The sequence below is a fragment of the Haliotis rufescens genome, unplaced genomic scaffold (assembly GCF_023055435.1).
Source record: "Haliotis rufescens isolate VD_foot unplaced genomic scaffold, xgHalRufe1.0.p SCAF_20, whole genome shotgun sequence".
Classification (NCBI taxonomy): Eukaryota; Metazoa; Mollusca; class Gastropoda; order Lepetellida; family Haliotidae; genus Haliotis; species Haliotis rufescens.
The window spans coordinates 17202379-17225688 of NW_025963891.1; the positions used below are offsets into that span (position 1 = coordinate 17202379).

At 38.7% G+C, this 23310-nt stretch overlaps 1 protein-coding gene across 1 annotated transcript; it reads left to right on the forward strand.

The window, feature by feature from the left end:
• The first annotated feature begins 284 nt into the window (after window positions 1–284).
• LOC124132719 (dual adapter for phosphotyrosine and 3-phosphotyrosine and 3-phosphoinositide-like) lies at window positions 285–22552 on the forward strand. Its single transcript, XM_046496791.2, has 9 exons — window positions 285–338; window positions 5253–5318; window positions 7670–7789; window positions 14404–14537; window positions 14877–15001; window positions 15440–15487; window positions 16162–16313; window positions 17079–17166; window positions 19268–22552. The coding sequence occupies exons 2-9, from the start codon at window positions 5284–5286 to the stop codon at window positions 19280–19282; spliced, it is 717 nt and encodes a 238-aa protein (XP_046352747.1). The 5' UTR covers window positions 285–338; window positions 5253–5283; the 3' UTR covers window positions 19283–22552.
• Window positions 22553–23310: the final 758 nt, after the last annotated feature.

The following is a 23310-nucleotide window of genomic DNA, read 5'->3' on the forward strand; positions in this document are numbered from 1 at the left end:
ATATCTGACTAACTTGTTTTCTGCAAGAGATGGCAAGGGTAAACACCTTTGGTCATTTTAGTCCGAAGCTCCTTAATTCCGACAAGATAAGTGGTTTATGCCAAATAGCTAGATCTGGAAAACAACAAGTCACTCTGGATTTTCACTGGTCTCGGACTAACGGACTACCGAAACTGGCAGTGTAAAAAAAACCCATAGATGTATATTACTACAAGGAAACGAAAAGACTTGGTTAAAAATTATGTATAGTGGTATTCAACTTTTCTTCCCCCGTTACCTCCCTTAGAACACCAAGACAGTCCGGAAAGATCAACAGAGTAGGAGCGGAGCAGTACAGGGTAAACAAATTGATTTTTCTTGCAAGTTTTTGTTTAAATACTTCATTATTTAGAGTTTCTTATTGACTCTCAGTTGTCTGGGTGTGGTATAACACTTATAGCTATTTGATACCTTTCAATGACTTCGTAAGCTGTTGTACGTGACTGTCCGATCTCCTATAGCATAACGTGTTCTGTATGTGAGTCACGATGTGTCGCATTCCTGCAAAATTGGAATCCATTTTTCAAATGAGTGGCCTGTATTCAGCAAAGTGTTTCTATGTGGCCATGTCTTAGCTGGGTATGTAATGGCATAGATCTTGAATTTGTATATTATGCCTACATTATATAACATCAGTGTTTTCTAAGTCATCTATATAGGAAAACGTTATTGGTCAGTAAACTTAAATTATATACCCCTATATATAAGTTTAGGGGGTATATATTTTTATTTACTGACCAATAACGAGTTCCTGTGCATATAGTATAGGCCTATATTAAAATTTAAAGGAACAATTCCCAACATGCTAGTACAAATTCAAGGTAGTCATGATATAGGCCTAGTTATGATGTTATTGTATAAAATGTAAACTTTATTAAAACATTACATGTATGTTATCTCAATGAATGAAGTATTAATTGATTGGTAAAATCCATGGCCTTATAAAGTGTGAACGTAAAGCTCCTCTTCTTATTTACATCTGATTCGCTGCTCTACTCTTGATTATGTTTGACTGTAAGATGGGGAATAACATTTATTATTATTTCATTTTATGTTAGGAGCCTATAATTATTGTTTTGTATGGAGAATTCTTTGAACATGGATGTTGTCAAATATACTACTGGATTTTGTTTGTGTTTCTTAGTTTTCAGCCTGACAACACAATGGCCCTGTTTTAAGTTATTGGTGTTTTCTGTCAAACTGACACATTCTCTCTGTGTAATTTGCATATTCAGAAATAAACAGGATTAGGTAAGGGTTAGGGTATTTGGTGACCTAAAACTAAATGTTTTACAAATACAAATATAGTCCTGTCTTTACACAAATTTATAGAAGACAGATTAAGCAGTTAGTTTATTACGTGTAGTATTATTGTTTCCAAATTGTAATTACTGTATTTGATTTAATAAGCGCCCACAGCGATATTTGCTAATATATTGGCTAGTGAACAATCCGAATTAGCACCCCTTCCGATTGATCAGTGTACACAAGACTTATTTATTCGTGTATAATATGCACGCGTGTTATATGCACCCTTAATTATGGGAAATTAAATTCTGGAAAATATATCTGTCATGTATAATACGCACAGATTCTTCTTTTGTATCATTTGTCAGCATAAACCACAAAATTTACAATCTTTTAACGCTGTTTTTTTTCTCACCAGAATTATATTCTAATAAGATCCCCCTGTTTCTAATTTTGAGAGCGCCCTGGGCGCTTATTACGTCCAATATGGTAATCAATAATGTCAAATCTATATTTAAACACTAAACAGTACAATATTTGCATATGTATGGGATGTTCAGTATTTTATCTTTCGAGTGCGTTGTAAATTGTTCATTATTATTATGTAATAATATGTTTAACTTCACATAGTGAGAAGATAGCAATAAGTGTTGCACTTGTGCCCAATCCCATTGTCTTTTTGGACAACAAAATATGTGGAAAGAAAACTAACCCACAGTTCATTGATATGAAGCAAAGAGTCTGTCTATGCAACATGGTGCAAACTATTTACTGCCAATACTTCAACAACAGAGAGAACTAAAATGTGCTTGATATTGTCATCATTGTCACTACAAGATGTTGCCACCATAGATCTAGTAGAAGTATTCTTTTGTGTGATGCTTACGTGATTATGGTCATAATGGGAGTGAGTGAGTATGGTTTTACGCCGCTTTTAGCAATATTCCAGCAATATCACGGCGGGAGACACCAGAAATGGTCTTCACACGCTGTACTCATGTCGGGATTGAACCCGGGTCTTTGGCATGATGAGCGAACGCTTTAACCACTAGGCTACCCGACCGCCCTTTGTGGTCATAATGGATTGTGTTGAATGATGTTGTGACATTAAAAGGTTTACTGCTTTGACAGTATATTTCCACTAGCAGTAGATTTTCATCCGTGCTGTATATATCTTTGGGAAAAACTAGTGCTGTGTGCAATGTCCTGCCTGTTACACTGTACCATCACTGAGTTATAACAATAATAACAATTTGAGTCACAGTTGTGATATTCTTTGTTTAGGATGAGGAAGGAAATGGTGCGGTGTGCCACTTATTAGTGATTGTGGTAGTCATGTTTAGGTATGACAGAGTGGGAATTGTAACTTTTATCTCAAGAATTACCTAGACCATTCACAATGAAATTCTAGTCTTGTTAATGTGATGCTTAGCTCTGGACTAGTCTTTTGTACAGATCCCAGTGTTTATATTTGATAACCCCCCTACCTCGCTCATTTAACCATATACATAACTTTATTTCAGGGACAAGATGTTCGTCTAGTTTCGAGCCAGCAGACTTATGTTACTTTTGGACCCTGAATTTACATTTGTTATATACTTGAGTGTGAAAGGCAGAGTTTTCTGAATTTGAGAAAAGTGATATTTTCATTGCAGTGAACATAACAGTTGATATTTCACTGCAGTGAACATAACACTTATTGTCAACTATTGTCAAATAAGAGTTACGTCCCCTCAAATTGTCTCCCTTTATTGTTAGTGTTTGGCCCGTACACAAACTGTTGACGTCCTTTTTACTTTAGTTCCATATTGACAAGGCAAAATAATGACAGATGGTCATTTATGAAGTTAATATCTCTTCTTGCCATTTCATTATAAACTGTAAGTTTCTCATTTAACCTGTCAATCGAGATTGCTCGTTTCGCAAAACGCTTTTTTTGTTACTTGACCTGTGTGTATTCTTTTGCTTCCAACAGCGGTCTCGTAGTTTTAAAGAATATTTTTTGTTAAAGTTGATTTTGTATTTAATCATATCAAAATGTGTGATAGAAACATTTCATGACCCTAAATACTTTTTCATGTTTTTGATCCTTTTGGTTATATTTTTTAAGATTTTGCAAACACGATGCTACTTTTTAAGTCACAAATACAAGGGGTCGTGATCTGTCCCTGTGTGTTATGTAGGGAGAATTTAGGTTTCAAGGTTTTACATTTGTAATGAAATAATGTAATTTTCCGGTAGATATAATATTTCCTTTTATTCCGTCCTGAGACATTTTTACAAATTTTACAAACATTATTCAAAATATGAAAAGACTACTTTGTGCTACTGTAATGAGGCCTGACCACTGACCAGGAACAACATTTGACACAAGCCTAAGTATGTTTGTGTTCCGAGAATTTCATTTAGATGCTCAAGGAGAGTCCTTACTCAGTACATTACCACTTTCTGTTTGTATAGAGTTTTCTTGGTTAACTTTGAAATGAGAAGTGCAGTTTGTTGCAATAGATCATAATGAGGAAGTATAATCAAGTGTTCCTGCATTGTACAGGACAACCCAGCTACGTTCTCACTGTACATACATAGCAGCATTCTGTGAATTCCACTTTGTTAATTTTTTCCCAAAGTTGCCAGTTCCTACATTGTACAGCATTTGTTTTGTCTTGACTACCAATATTACAGCATGTCACATGTATAGTCTTTTGTAGTTATTAAAATGTATATGTATATGATATACAAGGTACACCAATCTGCAAAATACTTGTATACCTTGTCTTTTTGCGACATTTCTGCAGACTTTGGGGTACATATGGTAACTATAGTCAGAGCTCCAGATAAGCTTTTGGTGTTGTGGGTATTTTACCCATGGATTTTAAAATCATTGGGTATCAGTAATTCTATCAGCGTATTCAAATTTCTGTTACCCACTAGTTTTTACACATGTGGGTATTTAAGTTAAATATTTAAAAACACTATTCATCTAGTCCCTGCAAACTGGTGTTGTGTGGGTTCGAGAGCTTTATAGGACTCAAAAATACCACGATACTTCCACAAGAAAGTGTGATGGCAAATGATCATGATGTAACTGTCATCGTGGAGTTTGGCAAGGTTGACGGAATGCCCGTAGATAATTTCACAATAAGTTGCTGATTTGCTAATCGAATACGCAGGGTTACTTCACAATATTTTGATGATACGCACAAGTTTTATTTTTGTAGCGTATCTGTAATGTTTGTTGCGTATTTGATACGCTTGGATTATATTTTACTGCGTATTTCTGCATTTCTGATGCGTATTTCACGCAGATACGCAGCTTATCTGGAGCTCTGTATAGTGTTCTGTAATGTTTACTCTGTTGCCTGGCATTAAGGAAGTTCAAAGGCAGTAAAATACGTGAACCAACAACAGTTCACTGATTGGTATGCGGAGAAGGTATCAACAAGCTTGACACGAGTGCGTAGAACTCTTGACCCCAGCGTTGATAACTCACCAGATGCCCATAGTGTAATTCCTATTCTTTGAATGACATTGTCATATACTTGCTACAAATGCTTCTCAATAAACCGTATTTGTGTTTATATTCAAGTTGGTATTTCCGCCATCCAAAGTGTGTAGCGAGGCACGTCTTATTGTTGATATTCATTTGGAGACATAAATGCGAAGTTGATTAATGCGAGCAAAGACCACTCGCATTTTTCACATTTATTTCACCCTTGCGTTAATTTAAAGATTTACAGTATGTGGGCTATAAATTGCAGTTTGTACTTGATATTACTGCATTGTCTACACTGACTGGGTAATGTCTCAGGTGTATTCAGTAGGAATGGTTTAAAGGCACAATGTGTATTATTAACACAAGATGAATATTGAGCCAGAAATTGTCTCAGGTGTATTCAGTAGGAATGGTTTAAGGCACAATGTGTATTATTAATACAAGATGAATATTGAGCTGGGTAATGTTTCAGGTGTATTCAGCAGGACTGGTTTAAAGTCAAGATGTGTCAGCGGATTGATGAGTTGGAGAAACTCAGGTATGTAACCATGGTGACATTTAAAAAAAAAGAGATAAATTTCCACTCTAAAAATTACGTTGTTGCAAGGTGTTTTATCTAAAAGCAGAGCTCCAGATAAGCTTTTGGTGTTGTGGGTATTTTACCCATGCATTTTAAAATCACTGCGTATCAGCTATTCTATCTGGGTATTCAAATTTCTGTTACCCACTAGTTTTTACACATGTGGGTATTTAAGTTAAATATTTAAAAACACTATTCATCTAGTCCCTGCAAACTGGTGTTGTGTGGGTTCAAGAGCTTTATAGGACTCAAAAATACCACGATACTTCCACAAGAAAGTGTGATGGCAAATGATCATGATGTAACTGTCATCGTGGAGTTTGGCAAGGTTGACGGAATGCCCGTTTATAATTTCAAATTAAGTTGCTGATTTGCCAATCGAATACGCAGGGTTACTTCACAATATTTTGAATATACGCACAAGTTTTATTTTTGTAGCGTATCTGTAATGTTTGTTGCATATTTGATACGCTTGGATATTATTTTACTGTGTATTTCTGCATTTCTGATGCGTATTTTACGCAGATACGCAGCTTATCTTGATCTCTGTAAAAGCAAACTCAGGCTCAGAGTTTTAAATAAAAAAATATCTGGTTTCGTAGCTGAAGCCTAAAAAATATCCAATCTTGGTACAAAATCCCAGGCACTCCCAGAATATCAAATGATCAGTCCCTAATCTCACTGGTGTTTAAAGGTGAAAGGTTTATATTATGATTTTGTGATTGAAGAGTTATCAAATTACTTAATGTTAACAAAAAACATCTCTTCCTATGTTAAGATTAGGGTCAGGTATTTTGTTTATTTATCTTCTTCGGCCCAGTTGCATCATGAGTCAATATTGACTGCAGCTGTGAAACGTAACACAGTCATTGTCTTTGTGTTGAAACATGCAGCAAAACTTGGCACAAGGTTAACATTGTCCAAGACATAGAGGTTATCACGTGAGTCTATTTTGGGATGGTAAATATCCTAAAATAGGAATAAACATTGTATTTAGCGAGCCTTGGCAAACAGATTTTCATCCTGTTAAAGTACTCTGCAGGTTGCCAATGTTCAGTTTATAGACAAAAATATGTGTTAAATGTAGCGTTGTAATCATTATGTGGTAATGTATTTGTCTCTGGACACAGACACTGCTTAGTGGAATATTGAAAGTCATATGATGAGTAAACTAAAATTGCCTCAGATCATGCATCTTCCCAAGGCAAGAGAGATAACTGATTTTAAAAGTCCAGTTTCCAACCTTGCCGAACTAGGCTGGTATTACGGAATTACATTTTGGCTGGACTAATGAGTCTATGCATAGTCCAATCAAAATCATGCAATGAAATCAAAATCCGAATCATAAACTGTCATGCAGATTTCGGTCGATTGCTGGATTTGCAAAGCATGTGAACCGCCAACTTTTTGTCGACAGATATTTTCTAAATCTTTTCATGTTTTTAATCAAGGTGCTCACATGATTTGATGCACTTCGCGATGTAAGACCCGTTTTATCACAATATAGATCTTGATTAGCGATCAGATCGTCTTAACTGGGCGCCTCCATTTTGTTTGACGCAAATGCAAGTGATACGAGAGGTGGAATCTGATTGTCCATAGGAGAGGCATAGAAGGGACATAACTTGTAACAGCCACAGGTGATGCTATGATCGAGCCCGTGAATTCCAGCCTAGTTCGGCAAGGGTGGAAACCGCACTTTTATAGTCCGTTAACTCCCTTGATTCGTGAAGATGGAGATCATGTTGTTTTGTTTTAGATTTCTGTGTTAGAGCCAGTTTGTCTGTTGTGCAGTCATTTGTTAATTGCTCACTGCATTTAATGGATTTGAGAAACAACCCTTGTATCGGCCTAGGTCAGCTTCTACTGTGTGTTCAACAGTAGCGTTATGACCTGAAGTCACTATGCGGCCACAGTGTGCTGTTGAGCGTTGCATGCAAGAATCCTGAGTTCGAATCCCAGATTCGACCTGATTATGATTCTTGGTTTGTCAATTACTCCAAACTGGTAAAATGTCTTAAGAGTCAGACCTACTTAGTCAGTGTTATAAATTGGCACTAGTCCTATAGTCCTTGCCAAACTGCCCAATAGTTAAGGTATCATGAGGACTAGTAGAAATTTGCCATTTGTAAGAGTTTTGCTATATGTTATCATTATAAGGACAAGTGGACTAAAAATGTTAGTTTCTCTTTGCTTAGGCTTGGATTTTCCTCCCAAAGTAGGCACAGTGACATGTATCTGAACACACTATAACAACGACCCATTGGCTTTGCTTTTTAATTTGAAACACTGTTATGTCTGTGTTGAAGCTGGTTCCATCCCAACTTGAATCGTCACACCGCTGAAAGTATGCTGATGCAGAATGCAGATAATGGCATCTACCTGCTTCGTGCCAGCTCCAAAGTTGGGGAGTATGCCATTTCCGTCAGGTAGGAACATTATTACCATGGTTACCATATCTATTGCTGTGTGTGAATGTTAACTGTTGGACATTGTTGCAGTAACTTGTACAGTATTGTGTGTTGTCTGACTGGTAATTTAATGGGATTCAGGGGGTTAAAAATCCCTTCTTTCTTCTATTAGAGAGCCAATGGAATGGTTAAAATCATTCACACATATTAGAATAAGTTACTTTTGTCTGAAGGGCACACTAAGAAATCAACTATGTTTGTCAGGCTCGCTGACTTGGTTGATGCATGTCATCGTATCCCAATTCCGTGGATTGACGCTCATGATGTCAATCACTGGAATGTCTGGTCCAGACTCGATTATTTACAGACCGCTGTCATATAGCTGGAATATTGCTGAGTGTGGCTTTAAACAACAAACAAACAAACACTAAGAAATCATTTTTGTTTTTTACAGTAATACCTCGCAAAGATGTTTATTTAATGACAGCAATATTAAATGTACTTTTGTATCAGTAAACACAAAAACATGGAAAACTAACAAATGTTGAAACTGCTTTTTTTCGGCTGATTGTGAAATGACTTTCATTTATGTTTTGGCACACGTAAATTCCAAAGAGCACTCTTAGCATCTTTACGAGTGACCCGTCGCACACTTTAACAAGATTCATTTCTATCCCTGGTCATGAAAATCTTCACTTGCAATAATTCCTAAGATAGCTTTATGCCAGAGACATATTCTCAAATTACTTCAGAAAATAAGCAAAATGCTGAGCTGTTCAAATAACAGTCCTACTATAGTGATTATATATACATATACTGCCTAAGCAGTAGGGAGCTTTGACTGCCTGCAGTGATAGTATAGAGAGTTCTGCAAATGGGCTATCACTGCGAGGAGCTTGCCTGTGCACCATACACCACATCTTCCTGTTCTGCAGCTGTTGTAAGCTGTGCCAGGAATCAGTGGTCATGGTACTGGTATCAAATCCCAGATTTAGTTGAATTTCAAGTGTTTTAACCAACATGGTAATGTCAACAATCTGCGTTACTTTTGGTAGAACATGTTTAGACTGGAATGTACTGCTATCATCATGATTATGTGCATGATTATGTTTATTTTGATTTTTGGTGCAGGCTGGCTTTGTAAGTTTTGTATGAAGTTTGTTTTATGCTGTTCACACAAAGTCAGGGTTATTTAGTTATGCTCTATTTATGCTCCTGACAAGGAGGTGAATGTTAATGTAATGCACAGTGAGGCATCAGAGGACAGACTATTCAGCATCACAGGTACTGAAGGCAGCAACGCTCTTGTGGTACCGGTAATTGGTAACTGCATTTGCATCTGTCAGCACCAAATCCTTCAGCTGCAAGCAAGGCACCTATAGGGATTAAAGGGGCACTGATCTAACGGACTGGTTGTTGCCTTTGTTATTGTTTTTCCCCCGTGAGTACCCGGATGATACGCAACGCAGCTGAGCGTGACCAGAGACTGGGGTACCGTCTGCAAGGACAGCTAAATAAACTTGGAGGCTGGAGGCAATATTTGTTTTACGCATTTTTGAACACTGATTGGTTAACTGTGATCTATAAAGATTTCGACAAAGGGCGCTTGTTAATTCATTTCTTCAGCCTAAACAAACAGACAAAAAGAACAAGGGAGCTCATCGGACGTCGTCATTTGGAAATACCCCAGATGGTTATAGTTTAATACTAAAAATAGTATCCATGCAGTGAAAGCATTTTCGGATTTCGGCTTGCGTCGATAATACGATTACTACTCCCTTGTTGTCATCAACGTTTTCTCGTATAACCCTACACTTGTGTATTTGTCGTCATTCACTCGATGCTCAGTTAATGAATTTATTACAGGTACAATTAGTGGTAGCACCACTTATATTACCTGACAAAGGTTCCCATTTGGCATTTATTGTGTCTGGGGTAATTATTCAATCTAAATCCAGGTTTGAAGTGAGGTGAAATGTGTGTTATGTAATATGCACGTGGCAGCCCAGCAAGAGATGAATGATCACTTGATTTACTTTTTTTTGTAAATCAACGGATCGTTCCTAGTCATCAAAGGATTAGCAGAAAATACGTTGATTGATTAATCACTGTTATCTTGCACAGTGGATATGTCAAGAGTGAGTGTTTACATGTCTAGGCTTACTAAAACAAAGGGAATACACTCATATCATGGCGCGAAGTGCCGATGTAAAAACAACATACTTTGTTCAAAGGGTTAACTGATAATACGTTGATTGATTGATCATTGATATCTATCACTCAATGGAATTTTTAGGAACCGTGTACGCTATGAAAATAGTTGTCACGTGGGCTTTCTCAGCCGACCATTGAGACTTGACACCTATGTAAAACACCTGAAACAATCCAAGCGATCAGTTGAGAAACGAACACGGGTTATAATATCCCGAAACGATATATATCTTTTAAAATATTTGATTGTTACTGAGACACGTGACATCGAATAAGTTTCTTTGTACAGCTGCAGACGAGTGGGATATTGTTCCTTTGTGTGGATATTCACGGATACATTCCTCGAACAAGGAAGCTGCCTAAAACTTATACACATAAATTTGGTAGGTTGTAATTATGATATCTGCATTTTGTTTTCCTTCATTTGAACCGATTCGTTCTTGTTTCTCTACGTCTTGGTTGGGAAATTCTTCAATGCGCGAGAGACGTTGTTTTCACAGGCCTTTTCCTTTGTAAGGTGTATATATTACCGTCTATTTGTAAAATGTGATTCTCTCAGGCAATTTATAAAATGTGTAAATATTTCAGTCATTTTGACTAAAAAATCTGTCCAGATTGATCAAGACGATCAAAAGGGCCTACAAACATCACAACAGATTATTATGTAGGATTAAAAGCCAAACAACTTAGAAATGTACTTTTCAACGTTACATTTTCAGTCTCTTGGTGATGACATTAAACATCAAAATGTTTGGAATTCGTTGTCATAATAATACAGATGGAAATGTTTTTCAGTCACTTTGTAAAATAACTGAATATTTAGACGTTTAATAAATTTGTTACACATTTGACAGTAAAAAAATATACACACTATACAAAAAGCATATGCTCAGGTGAAATATATACTTTGTGTTGCAAGTCAAAATAGTGTAAACGAAAATCGCAAAATTACCAAGCAAGTGACTTATCAAAACTTCGTCACCATTACCGATGCTACTCACAAAGATACCTACATTTCCTTATTATCTCGAAAACTGTATTTCATTTTGTTGATCAATGTGACCATATGCCCTTATTACTACCCATAAAAGTGACTAATGCGCTTACGAATGGCGCAGCAGAGGTCGCGAACTAGTCTAGATTTCTGCTATACATCCGGGTACTCACTGGGAAAAAACAATAACAAAGGCAACAACCAGTCCCGGGGAATTGCGTTAGATCAGTGCCCCTTTAAGATTGGTCTCCAGCAACCAGTGTTTGGCCATGTTGTCACACAAGGCGACACAATGGATTTGTGACCTGGTTGATTATGTGTCATTTGCTCATCATATCAGTCACTGGTTCATCTGGTCTAGACTCGGTGATTTACAGGCAGTCTTCATACAGCTGGAATATTGCTGAGTGCTGCATTAAGAAAGAAACAAACAAGGCCTGTAGAGACCACGGATGTGTTGTGTTATTGCTATGTCGGTTTATATTTGAAACACTATGTATTGCAATGTATTTTAAGCATTTTTTATTGTTTTCTGCTTATTTCATTCCAAGTCAGCTCATAACAGCTGCCAGTTCATAACAAAATCTTCATGATAACTTTAGCCCAAATGTGCTGTTAAGTAAGTGACAACCAATTAATTATCTTTCCTTTTTTTTTTCATTACGGTAATTAAAAGCATGTCTGAAATTACAAAGAAACCTATCCAGTGTCATGGTATGGCACACATCACGATATCACAATGCAGGCATCTGTATTTCAATACAATATTCAAGTTTTGCCATTGCCTATCTCTACGAGAATGAAAGCAGTTCATTGCTAACATCCTGACACAGACTAATGTGGAACATTTATATACTGTAAACAGGGAATTTTTTGCGACCATTTTATTATTGCGAGTTTTGCGACCGAGACTCAATCGCAAAAATTAAAAACGCAAAAATAAGTATAAATAATACATACATACTTTATTCATTGCAACACGTCATCAAATGTTGAAATCATCAACCAGAACCACAAGTTACTCTATAAGTTAAAAACACAAATGAATGCAGAATGGTCACACAATACATCACAAATGACAGTGTAAACCGATCAATTAGAGTCACTGTTACCTCACAGTAATCCTGCCTTCTTCCAACCTCGCTTGATTGCGTCAGTGTCCTTTGCAATTTTGTCCACACAGGAAACAAGCCATCTTGCGTGAATTGGTTTCATGACACTGGTCAACTTTCCGGCCAACTCAGATTAACTAGCTTCGGAGAGAAGCTGTCTATTGTTTGGTAATCGAGGGGTCATCTCAACACAGCAACTCGCAAAAATATCTCGTCGCAGTATTGTCTTTTGTGTGGTATTCGCAATATTTTAACGGCGCAGAAATAAAGCTGTTTACAGTATGTGATGGATGCTATTAGTGCCAGACAAAGCTTTTACTGGGCTTGAAACCACTACCTTTCTGTGCCTGAAGCTCTCATCAATTTTGGTACTTAACTTAGAAAAAATGATGTTGTTTTATCACTTTCAACATCATGGACTATTCATTGCTGCTTGATGTTAGGATGATGAGAAATAACACCTCTTTAAGACAACTTGTGTGTACCTCTTGGTCTTATGGATTCACCTGTATTCATAACTATTCATACATTTTTCTGGTGAGTAATATTAATTACAAAATAACCAATAAGACAGCATTCGTTCACGTGGACAGATAGCCCATAATTCTTAGTTTTGAGCAGGTAAACTTCACTGAATGCAGCCTGTTGTTGAGGTGATGATACAATCACTGGTCTTGATTTAGCTATGTAAAACATGCACCAGTGCAACCTATTTTTAAAAAATTACATCCTAATTTTTAAAAACTGCAACCTAATTTTTTAAATTTACACCAAGTGCATGTAATTTTTTTTAAAAATTTGTGGCAGACTACTAGGGCTGCAACGAATACACTATGAGGCGAATACGATTCATATCACGAAAATAGGGTAACGAATATGAATATTAATTCACAATTACAATAACAAGTCAGCAGTTTATGTATTATTTATTATATTCAGTGAAACAATAACATCATAATTTATTTGACATGGTTTGTTAATTATTAATAAATCATACATTTATATACTGCACATATCCAGGTACTAGTATCTGCTCAAATGCGACAATGACCAGTGAAAACAATACTATCAAATTAAATATTATTAGAATGTTGTCATTGAAAGAAATCTATGCATATAGTATGTTGTTATGGATATTTTTAGGTACAGGGTATGTAAATATGCATGATAGCATATTCATAAATATTCGATTCTAGTGGCCATGAATAACGAATTCAATTCATGAATGGTTACGGTTCGATTCACCGAATACGCGAGTGAATCGTAACAGCCCTACTGACTACCCTTACTTTTCAACCCAACAATGATTTTTGAACTCAATCAGTATCTTAAAGCTACACCATTAACCCCGTGTTTTGTGTAATTCGTCATGCTTTCTTACCTTACATTCCTTTTAAATTTTACATCAATACATCATTAATTTATGTAGAATCGTGATACAGTCTGAAATCTGAGATTTTATTTATGTGGACTGATTGATGCATCTTTGTGTTGACCTTTAATAAACTTATGGGAGCATGATGCAAACTGGATTTGTCCGGTGCAACTAGGTTTTCATATAAACATGCACCTGGTTTAAGTTAATTCAAGTTCCTTAAATCAAGTCCTGAAGCACTGTGTCATCATGTCGCCTTAACTGACCATTTGGGATCAATCTCATTAAAATCTGACCTTAGTTCTCGCTACCGCTAAACGAAGATCTGAAGACATCCCATTAGGGGTCACGTCAGAACGACCTTTCATCCGACTAATCAGAGAGTGGCTTACCAGATCAGGAAAGTGACAGTCGGAATGTGATTTCTAATCATGCAACCTCGAAAACTTTAACACGGGGTATTCCGAACGATAGTTACGGGTTTAACGACTGAATCCATACAATCTAGACCATCTATTAGGCATGTTCTTTTGTTCAGGTTTCAAATTTGTAATTGAGAATTTATCAAAATATGTTTCGAAGCCTAGTCGCCACTTTGAAATTAGTGCCGTAAAGCACGAGAAAGCTGCCCTATGATTGGTCATTCCATTGGTTGGTCAAAGTTCGCGCAAGGTCGGTCTGGTGTGACCTGTAATGGGATGTCCTCAGATCTTTGTTTAACGGTAGCGAGAACTAAGATCTGATTTTAATGAGATTGATTCGGGATTGAGAATTGTTTAAATGCTTGTATTGGAAAGCTATTATTACACACAATCTTTATACCCTCATAACATAAGCGAGATAGCCCTGACATTTTGTGAACAGTTCAGATATTAGAATTGCTTTTGATTTTCTTTGAGTTGCTGTTTTAGTTGTTTGTGTATGTATTGCATGTGTTCAGATGTGACCAGTCAGTGAAACACTTCAATCTCACATGGAATGGCACAGAGTTCAAGTTTGGCCACGGGACGTTCAAGACGATCAAGGATCTGCTGTTTCACTTTGACAACAAACCCCTGATAGGCGGAGAGTCTGGTGGGTGTTGGGGCGACGAGGCAGTATCAGTTGTCATATACGTTGCTGGGGAACCTTATGGTGTATTTCAGTAACAGTGAATCTACATAATAATAATGATGATGATGATGATGATGATGATTATGATGATGGTGGTGATGATGATGATGATGATGATGATGATGATGATGATGAGGCACGCCATTGGCAGGAACTTCACACCCCTCAAGGAAAGTTTGTTCTAAATGCTTGTAAATTCCTTTACCCACTCTTTAAGGTTTAAGTTAACATTTGTGGATAGTTTAATTTTATTTTCGAGTAGCATGTCTTCCAGATGACAGTTGACATTATGTGTTGCAGGTCAGCTGGTGCTACTCACTCAGCCCTACCCACGTGACATCGAGGAGCCCCAGATGTACGAATATGTCACCGTGCATGCAGAACTATCCTCAGCAGATACCAATGAACAAAGGTCAGATTTCTCGGTAGGTTAGGCCAGACTTTTTTTTCTTCCTTTTTTATTGTGAAAACATTTGGTAGGAAGGAAATGAATAAAAAATAAAATGCATTGTTCCTGATTTTTTTCATCATCTCAGAGGTGATTGGATCTGTTTGTGACAAAAGAGATAAACTTGGCCTAGTTTGGGTCCTTATAAATATTATTACTAAATTTCTGCTTCAGCCATATAATAATCCATGGGATAATGTTTATTGTCAAAGTGTTCTTTTCTGTTGCTGGTATGAAAACACCTTGTCATTCTGATATTTTTATTCTGATTTATATGTATGTATGGTTGCGGGTCCGTAGTCCAAGCAACAAGAATGTAGTGGCTTACGAGACTCATCTGGTGTGACCATTATGAAGTTTTATTGTTGTATAGTTGTATAATCTGTTTTGACCATGAAATGTTTATGATTTCCAGATCAACTCAAAGGAGGGTTTCCTCACTAAGATAGGAGCTCATTTCAAGGTGAGGATATTGGTCAGACTCACATCAGAGATTGTCCTATGACAAGGATAATTTCTTAATCTTTGTTTTTAAAATGTACTATGGTAACCTAACTTGACAGTATGTGAATTTAATAATAATGAAAGTCTAATTTAAGATGTTAAAACTTGTGTGAAAGTCATTAATACCAGTGTTATGTGCATGATAGATTCAGATGGGTAGCAGACTGCCTCTGTGGTCTAGTGGGTAGAGCGTCTGCCCGGAGAGCGGAAGGTCTGGGTTTTCGATCTCCGGCCTCATCATACCAAAAGACGTTAAAGTATGGCACTTGTTGTTACCCTGTCTGGTGCTCGGCATTAAGGGGCTAAAACAAGGACTGGTCAGCTCGGAGTCAGTATACTGTATCTACAAGATATTGACAAAAAAGTTGTGATATAAAGTAACGAATATTCTGTTGATTGAAACATGTTAAATTGAAAATATGTTTCTGTTTTAAGGAAGTAGTACTCATATATTGCCTCTGATATGATTAGGTGTATTGGTTTATAAACATCAAGGAAAATATTCTGGAATCCCGTTTCATCTGAGACCCTCGCCTCGACCCTAAGCCATCGCTATAAGAAGAATAGGTGCCATTAATTACAATACTTGAATGCTAAAGCTTATAAACTCCATATTTTGTGTTTCTTTGTCAGACGTGGAGGACTCGGTGGTTTGTGCTGCAGAAACACGAGTTAAAGTATTACAAGCAGAACACGGACAAACACCCCATACGGACCCTCGACCTGAAACACTGCTCTGAATGTTGTCGTGACTTCTCTCACAAGGACAAGCAATACGTGTTCAGGTGAGCTTCATTCAACCTACATGTACATGTATTACTAGTTCAGGTGAGCTTCAATCAATCTCCACTTACTTGTACTACATGTTCAGGTGAGCTTCATTCAACCTACATGTACATGTATTACCAGTTCAGGTGAGCTTCAAATCAATCTCCATGTACTTGTACTACATGTTGAGGTGAGCTTCATTCAATCTACGACCCCCTTCGTGGTCTACTGGAGAGCCTGCCCTGAGAGCAGGTCGGGGGTTCGATCCTTGGCCATATCATACGTAAAGATGTCAAAAGATGGTAGTTGTTGTTACCCTGCCAGGCGATCGACAAGGAGCTAAAACAAGGACGGCTCTGCTCGGCTCGGCATGGCTCGGCTCGGCTCGGCTCGGCTCGGTGGTCTTGTGGTAGAGTTTCCGCCCGGAGAGCGGAAGGTTCGGGGTTTGACCCCTGGCCGCATCATACCAAAAGACGTTAAAAGATGGTACTTGTTGTTACCCTGCTATATAGCACATCACTATATAAGTGCTATGATCTTGAACGTGACGTTAAACCCCATTTCACATAACCTCACAATTCAATCTACACGATGATGTTTGTGATATTAAATATTATATATCACTGATATATTAGTTACGTTACTTCAGCTCTTTATCCACGAATGACTTATGCAGTGTCCTATGGATAGAAATAGTCTTCAGACAAAAAGGGAGTACTTGTCTGGTGAGTTTTGATGTTGACCTTAGATCAGTACTTAAAGTGACTTCTGTTGTTGTCCAGGTTAAAGTTTGACTGGCGGACATTCTACATTTATGCCACATCCGAGCAGGAGATGAACGAATGGATGAAGGTGATCAACTGGAGGCTGGTGAGTGGCCGTCACCTGATGTAGTCCCTGTACCATCTCCTCCATCCCTGTACCATCTCCTCCATCACCTGATGTAGTCGCTGTACCATCTCCTCCATTCACCTGATGTAGTCCCTGTACCATCTCCTCCATCCCTGTACCATCTCCTCCATCACCTGATGTAGTCGCTGTACCATCTCCTCCATTCACCTGATGTAGTCCCTGTACCATCTCCTCCATCACCTGATGTAGTCGCTGTACCATCTCCTCCATCTCTGTACCATCTCCTCCATCACCTGATGTAGTAGCTGTACCATCTCCTCCATTCACCTGATGTAGTCCCTGTACCATCTCCTCCATCCCTGTACCATCTCCTCTGTCACTTGATGTAGTCCCTGTACCATCTCCTCCATCCCTGTACCATCTCCTGATGTAGTCCCTGTACCATCTCCTCCATCACCTGATGTAGCCCCTGTACCATGTCCTCCATCCCTGTACCATCTCCTCCATCCCTGTACCATCTCCTCCATCACCTGATGTAGTCCCTGTACCATCTCCTCCATCCCTGTACCATCTCCTCCATCTCCTAATGTAGTCCCTGTACCATCTCCTCCATCCCTGTACCATCTCCTCCATCACCTGATGTAGTCCCTGTACCATCTCCTCCATCCCTGTACCATCTCCTCCATCACCTGATGTAGTCCCTGTACCATCTCTTCCATCCCTGTACCATCTCCTCCATCTCCTGATGTAGTCCCTGTATCATCTCCTCCATCCCTGTACCATCTCCTCCATCACCTGATGTAGTCCCTGTACCATCTCCTCCATCACCTGATGTAGTCGCTGTACCATCTCCTCCATTCACCTGATGTAGTCCCTGTACCATCTCCTCCATCCCTGTACCATCTCCTCCATCCCTGTACCATCTCCTCCATCACCTGATGTAGTCCCTGTACCATCTCCTCCATCACCTGATGTAGTCGCTGTACCATCTCCTCCATCCCTGTACCATCTCCTGATGTAGTCCCTGTACCATCTCTTCCATCCCTGTACCATCTCCTCCATCACCTGATGTAGTCCCTGTACCATCTCCTCCATCCCTGTACCATTTTCTCCATCACCAGATGTAGTCCCTGTACCATCTCTTCCATCCCTGTACCATCTACTCCATCTCCTGATGCAGTCCCTATACCATCTCCTCCATCCCTGTACCATCTCCTCCATCACCTGATGTAGTCCCTGTACCATGTCCTCCATCCCTGTACCATCTCCTCCATCCCTGTACCATCTCCTCCATCACCTGATGTAGTCCCTGTACCATCTCCTCCATCCCTGTACCATCTCCTCCATCACCTGATGTAGTCCCTGTGCCATCTCTTCCATCCCTGTACCATCTCCTCCATCTCCTGATGTAGTCCCTGTACCATCTCCTCCATCCCTGTACCATCTCCTCCATCACCTGATGTAGTCCCTGTACCATCTCCTCCATCCCTGTACCATCTCCTCCATCACCTGATGTAGTCCCTGTACCATGTCCTCCATCCCTGTACCATCTCTTCCATCTCCTGATGTAGTCCCTGTACTATCTCCTCCATCCCTGTACCATCTCCTCCATCTCCTGATGTAGTCCCTGTACCATCTCCTCCATCCCTGTACCATCTCCTCCATCACCTGATGTAGTCCCTGTACCATCTCCTCCATCCCTGTACCATCTCCTCCATCACCTGATGTAGTCCCTGTACCATCTCCTCCATCCCTGTACCATCTCCTCCATCTCCTGATGTAGTCCCTGTACCATCTCCTACTTCATCTGTATTTATCACGATATATTACGAGCTTCTGAAGACACAAGCTCCAAAAGTATGGCTTCGATTTTCTTCATCTATGTCTCATTGCATAGCTTAATGTATTTGCTTGAAATGTGTGTAAGTGTTATAGGGGTATGAACACTGGACATTGTTGAATTCATCCTTGAACGAACTTAGTGAGTTGGCCTCGTTACATCCCTTTCCTTTTATGTAGTATACTGACACTGGGTGTGACCATATATCTTGTAGCTGCTATTGTTTGCATTACAAGCCCCATGATTTGGTCTACATAGATAATTTGCTTTTGATTCCAGAAACCACGGACATGAAGAGTGTTTGTGTCAAGAAATGGCTGACTGCATGAGTGGACGTTGGTGTGAGACTGTATGGTCAACTAATCATCTGCTGATACAAGGGAGCCTGCTGGGTCGTGACCTTGACCTCATTCGTTCAACTTGAAGCATGGTTGTGGGCTTTAGGACTGTCTGTTACCATGGTTACCAGTGATGTAACCGAGGTGGGTTGGTCAGCGACTGCTCTGGTCCCGTTGAAGGAAGATTTGTATCTGAGAGTGTCTGACATCTACATTATCCAGCGTATGTGTTTATTCTATTATGATAAAAACTTAGACCCATTCGCCACCAAAGCTTTGTTAAGATGTGACTTCATCACCACCATCTCTCGTATCACCATCTTGGCACAGAATTTCCGTTGCTCATGACCTTGAAATATACAACCAATCAAAATGCCTCTACTAAACATGAGTACGGCATATATCCACATTCAAAATCACAGTCTTGCACATGCAAGTCCTCGATATATCCCCGTGTTATTGGTTTTCAGACGCTTAAGAAACATTCATAGTTGTTACTCTAATCACAAGAACAACTGTAAAACATCTCACTCAGTTATAAAAGATGACTTTATCTTAAAAACAGGCCATCATCTGAGTATTTAAAATGTCTGTGTGACGCCAATCCTCTAGCTATAGCGTGAGTAATCGCGATAAACATGGCCATCCGAAAACGTATGATGTCCGAAAACCTATGATCCGAGGATATTAAATACAATCAGAAGACTGTTTATACTGAACTTGTGGCTGGAAAGAGGTTTTCATGATTATTAGGATGTCAGGGTAGTCCTTATGTTACAAGACGTTCACAGTTCTATTTGAGACATCTCACAGTTCTATTTGAGACATCTCACAGTTCTATTTGAGACATCTCGCAACAATTCAAGGTGAGGCAGCTTCTTGCTTCAATAATGAAAGAACAATGTAATTTGATTTGTCGATAGTTTATAGCGTCATGTCATTCCAACTGGTCTCAAACCGAATAAATGGCAGTGAATTGATCAAGGGTATCTATCATAATAGAATGGAGATATGTTACACTGGAGGTTAAAAGTCTGTAAGCTCTCTAATTGATAGAAATGTATTCTATGTTCTGACATTTCCTATTGCTTTTACTTATGTAGACAGATGACAGGTATGATGTTGACTGGTGCGAGAGATTTGTATGTTGTGTAACTGACGATTGTTAGTTTTGGTGTAATGGTGGGTTACCATCCTCAAGTCAAGTTATTTTCAGCCTTTTGGGGTCTATCTCCCCATCAATCTGAATGGCACCTGCTACCTTTGATAAACAAAGTCTGAAGGCAGACTGTAAGCAAGGTCTACAATGAGCAAACTGTGATAGGTCTGCTGGATACACAATCTCTCGGAGCTGTTGTTGTCATCACTCTCACTCTTGTTATTCTCTGTAATATACTGGCATATCATAGCTTAGGGAACTCTGTTTTACAACATACTTTAATATCCTCCTTTATCATATACTGGTGTATAACATAATGATGTGTCATACTACATAACATGCTGGTATATGACAGGGGTATATCATGTTTCATGGCATACTTGTATGATACTGTCTGAAAATACTTGCATGTCATACGTTTTGGTTAACCTGTTGCAGTACACTGGTACATGGACTGATACCTGACTATGATGTTATGGTAAAACACAATGGACATCTTTAACATCATTCCTTATCTGTTTATGATACACTGCCTTATGACATGTTATACTGGTAGAAAACTGGTATGATTCTGGTAGAATACTGTTATGGCATACTGGTAGAATACCAGTAGAAGACTGTTATGGTATAGTGGTTGAATACTGGTATGGTATACTGGTAGAATACTGGTATGGCATACTTGTAGAATAATGTTATGGCATACTGGTAGAATACCAGTAGAAGACTGTTATGGTATACTTGTAGAATACTGTTATGGCATACTGGTAGAATACTGGTATGGCATATTTGTAGAATAATGTTATGGCATACTGGTAGAACACTGGTATGGTATACTGGTAGAATACTGGTATGGCATACTTGTAAAATAATGTTATGGCATACTGGTAGAATACCAGTAGAAGACTGTTATGGCATACTGGTAGAATACTGGTATGGCATACTTGTAGAATAATGTTATGGCATACTGGTAGAACACTGGTATGGCATACTTGTAGAATAATGTTATGGCATACTGGTAGAACACTGTTAGGGCATACTTGTAGAATACTGGTATGGCATACTGTTAGAACACTGGTATGGCATACTGGTAGAATACTGGTATGGCATACTTGTAGAATACTGTTATGGCATACTGGTAGAACACTGGTATGGCATACTTGTAGAATACTGGTATGGCATACTGGTAGAACACTGGTATGGCATACTTGTAGAATACTGTTATGGCATACTGGTAGAATACTGTTATGGCATACTGGTAGAACACTGGTATGGCATAATTGTAGAATACTGGTATGGCAAAAGGTTAGAACACTGGTATGGCATACTTGTAGAATACTGGTATGGCATACTTGTAGAATACTGTTATGGCATACTGGTAGAATACTGTTATGGTATGCTGGTTGAAGACTGGTATGGTATGGTATGCTGGTAGAATACTGGTATGGCATACTGTTAGAACACTGGTATGGCATAATTGTAGAATACTGGTATGGCATACTGTTAGAACACTGGTATGGCATACTTGTAGAATACTGGTATGGCATACTTGTAGAAAACTGGTATGGCATACTGGTAGAATACTGGTATGGTATGCTGGTTAAAGACTGGTATGGTATGCTGATTGAAGACTGGTATGGTATGGTATGCTGGTATAATACTATCGTGATAATGTACATGAATTATGGGTATGGTAGTTTAGTAGGCTGTATCATATTCTTACGTATACCATGATCACATGGCTAATAATGTCCTTTTGTCACAATGGAAACATGTTTATGTAGCAATTGTATTAAGCAAACCCGTATCCAATATACTGCTTGTCAGTAAGTATCATACTGTATGGTATACTAGATCATCATAGTGAATAACATTTCATGCTTTAAACTGTGTACGATACCAGTATGGTTTGACAAGGATTGTCTACTATAGTCTGATATTTTAGAATGCTGCATGTGTGAGGGTGTGTGAGTGAGTGTGCATGTGAGTGAGGGTGAGTGTGCATGTGTGTGCTTATGTGTGAGTGTGTGCATGTGTGTGAGGGTGTGTGTGCTTATGTGTGAATGTGTGTGAGGGTGAGTGTGCATGTGTGTGCTTATGTGTGAGTGTGTGCATCTGTGTGAGGGTGAGTGTGTGCATGTGTGTGAGGGTGTGTGTGCTTATGTGTGAATGTGTGTGAGGGTGAGTGTGCATGTGTGTGCTTATGTGTGAGTGTGTGCATGTGTGTGAGGGTGAGTGTGCTTATGTGTGAGTGTGTGCATCTGTGTGAAGGTGAGTGTGTGAGGGTGTGTGTGCTTATGTGTGAGTGTGCATGTGTGAGGGTGAGTGTGCATGTGTGTGTGCATGTCTGTGAGGGTGAGTGTGCATGTGTGTGCTTCTGTGTGCTTCTGTGTGAGTGTGTGCATCTGTGTGAAGGTGAGTGCCTGTATGCATGTGCATGACAACGTTTTCAGTTTCTTACAACATGACAGTTGTGAGTAAATATCCATAATGTATCATTTACAGCTTTAAGTTGCTTCATCACTTGGTTACACTGGATGCTGGCTGTGTCCCCAGAACTAGATTACAGCTTGTACTGTAATGTACAGAGATGATGCCATGATGGGTGGCAGTGCCACTGGTGTCACCATAATGAACCAGTACTTGTGCACAGAGATAGTTCATACATATTCCATAAAGTAGTGTTCTACCGCAATAAAACTGTTGATATTTGAATAGGGTAGCGGCCATTGATTTTATCTGTATTGATCATTTTCATTGTTGTTTTTTTCTTGAAGAATAACCACCATTTTGTTGTAAAAAACAACAATAACAAAAATTTACATGTA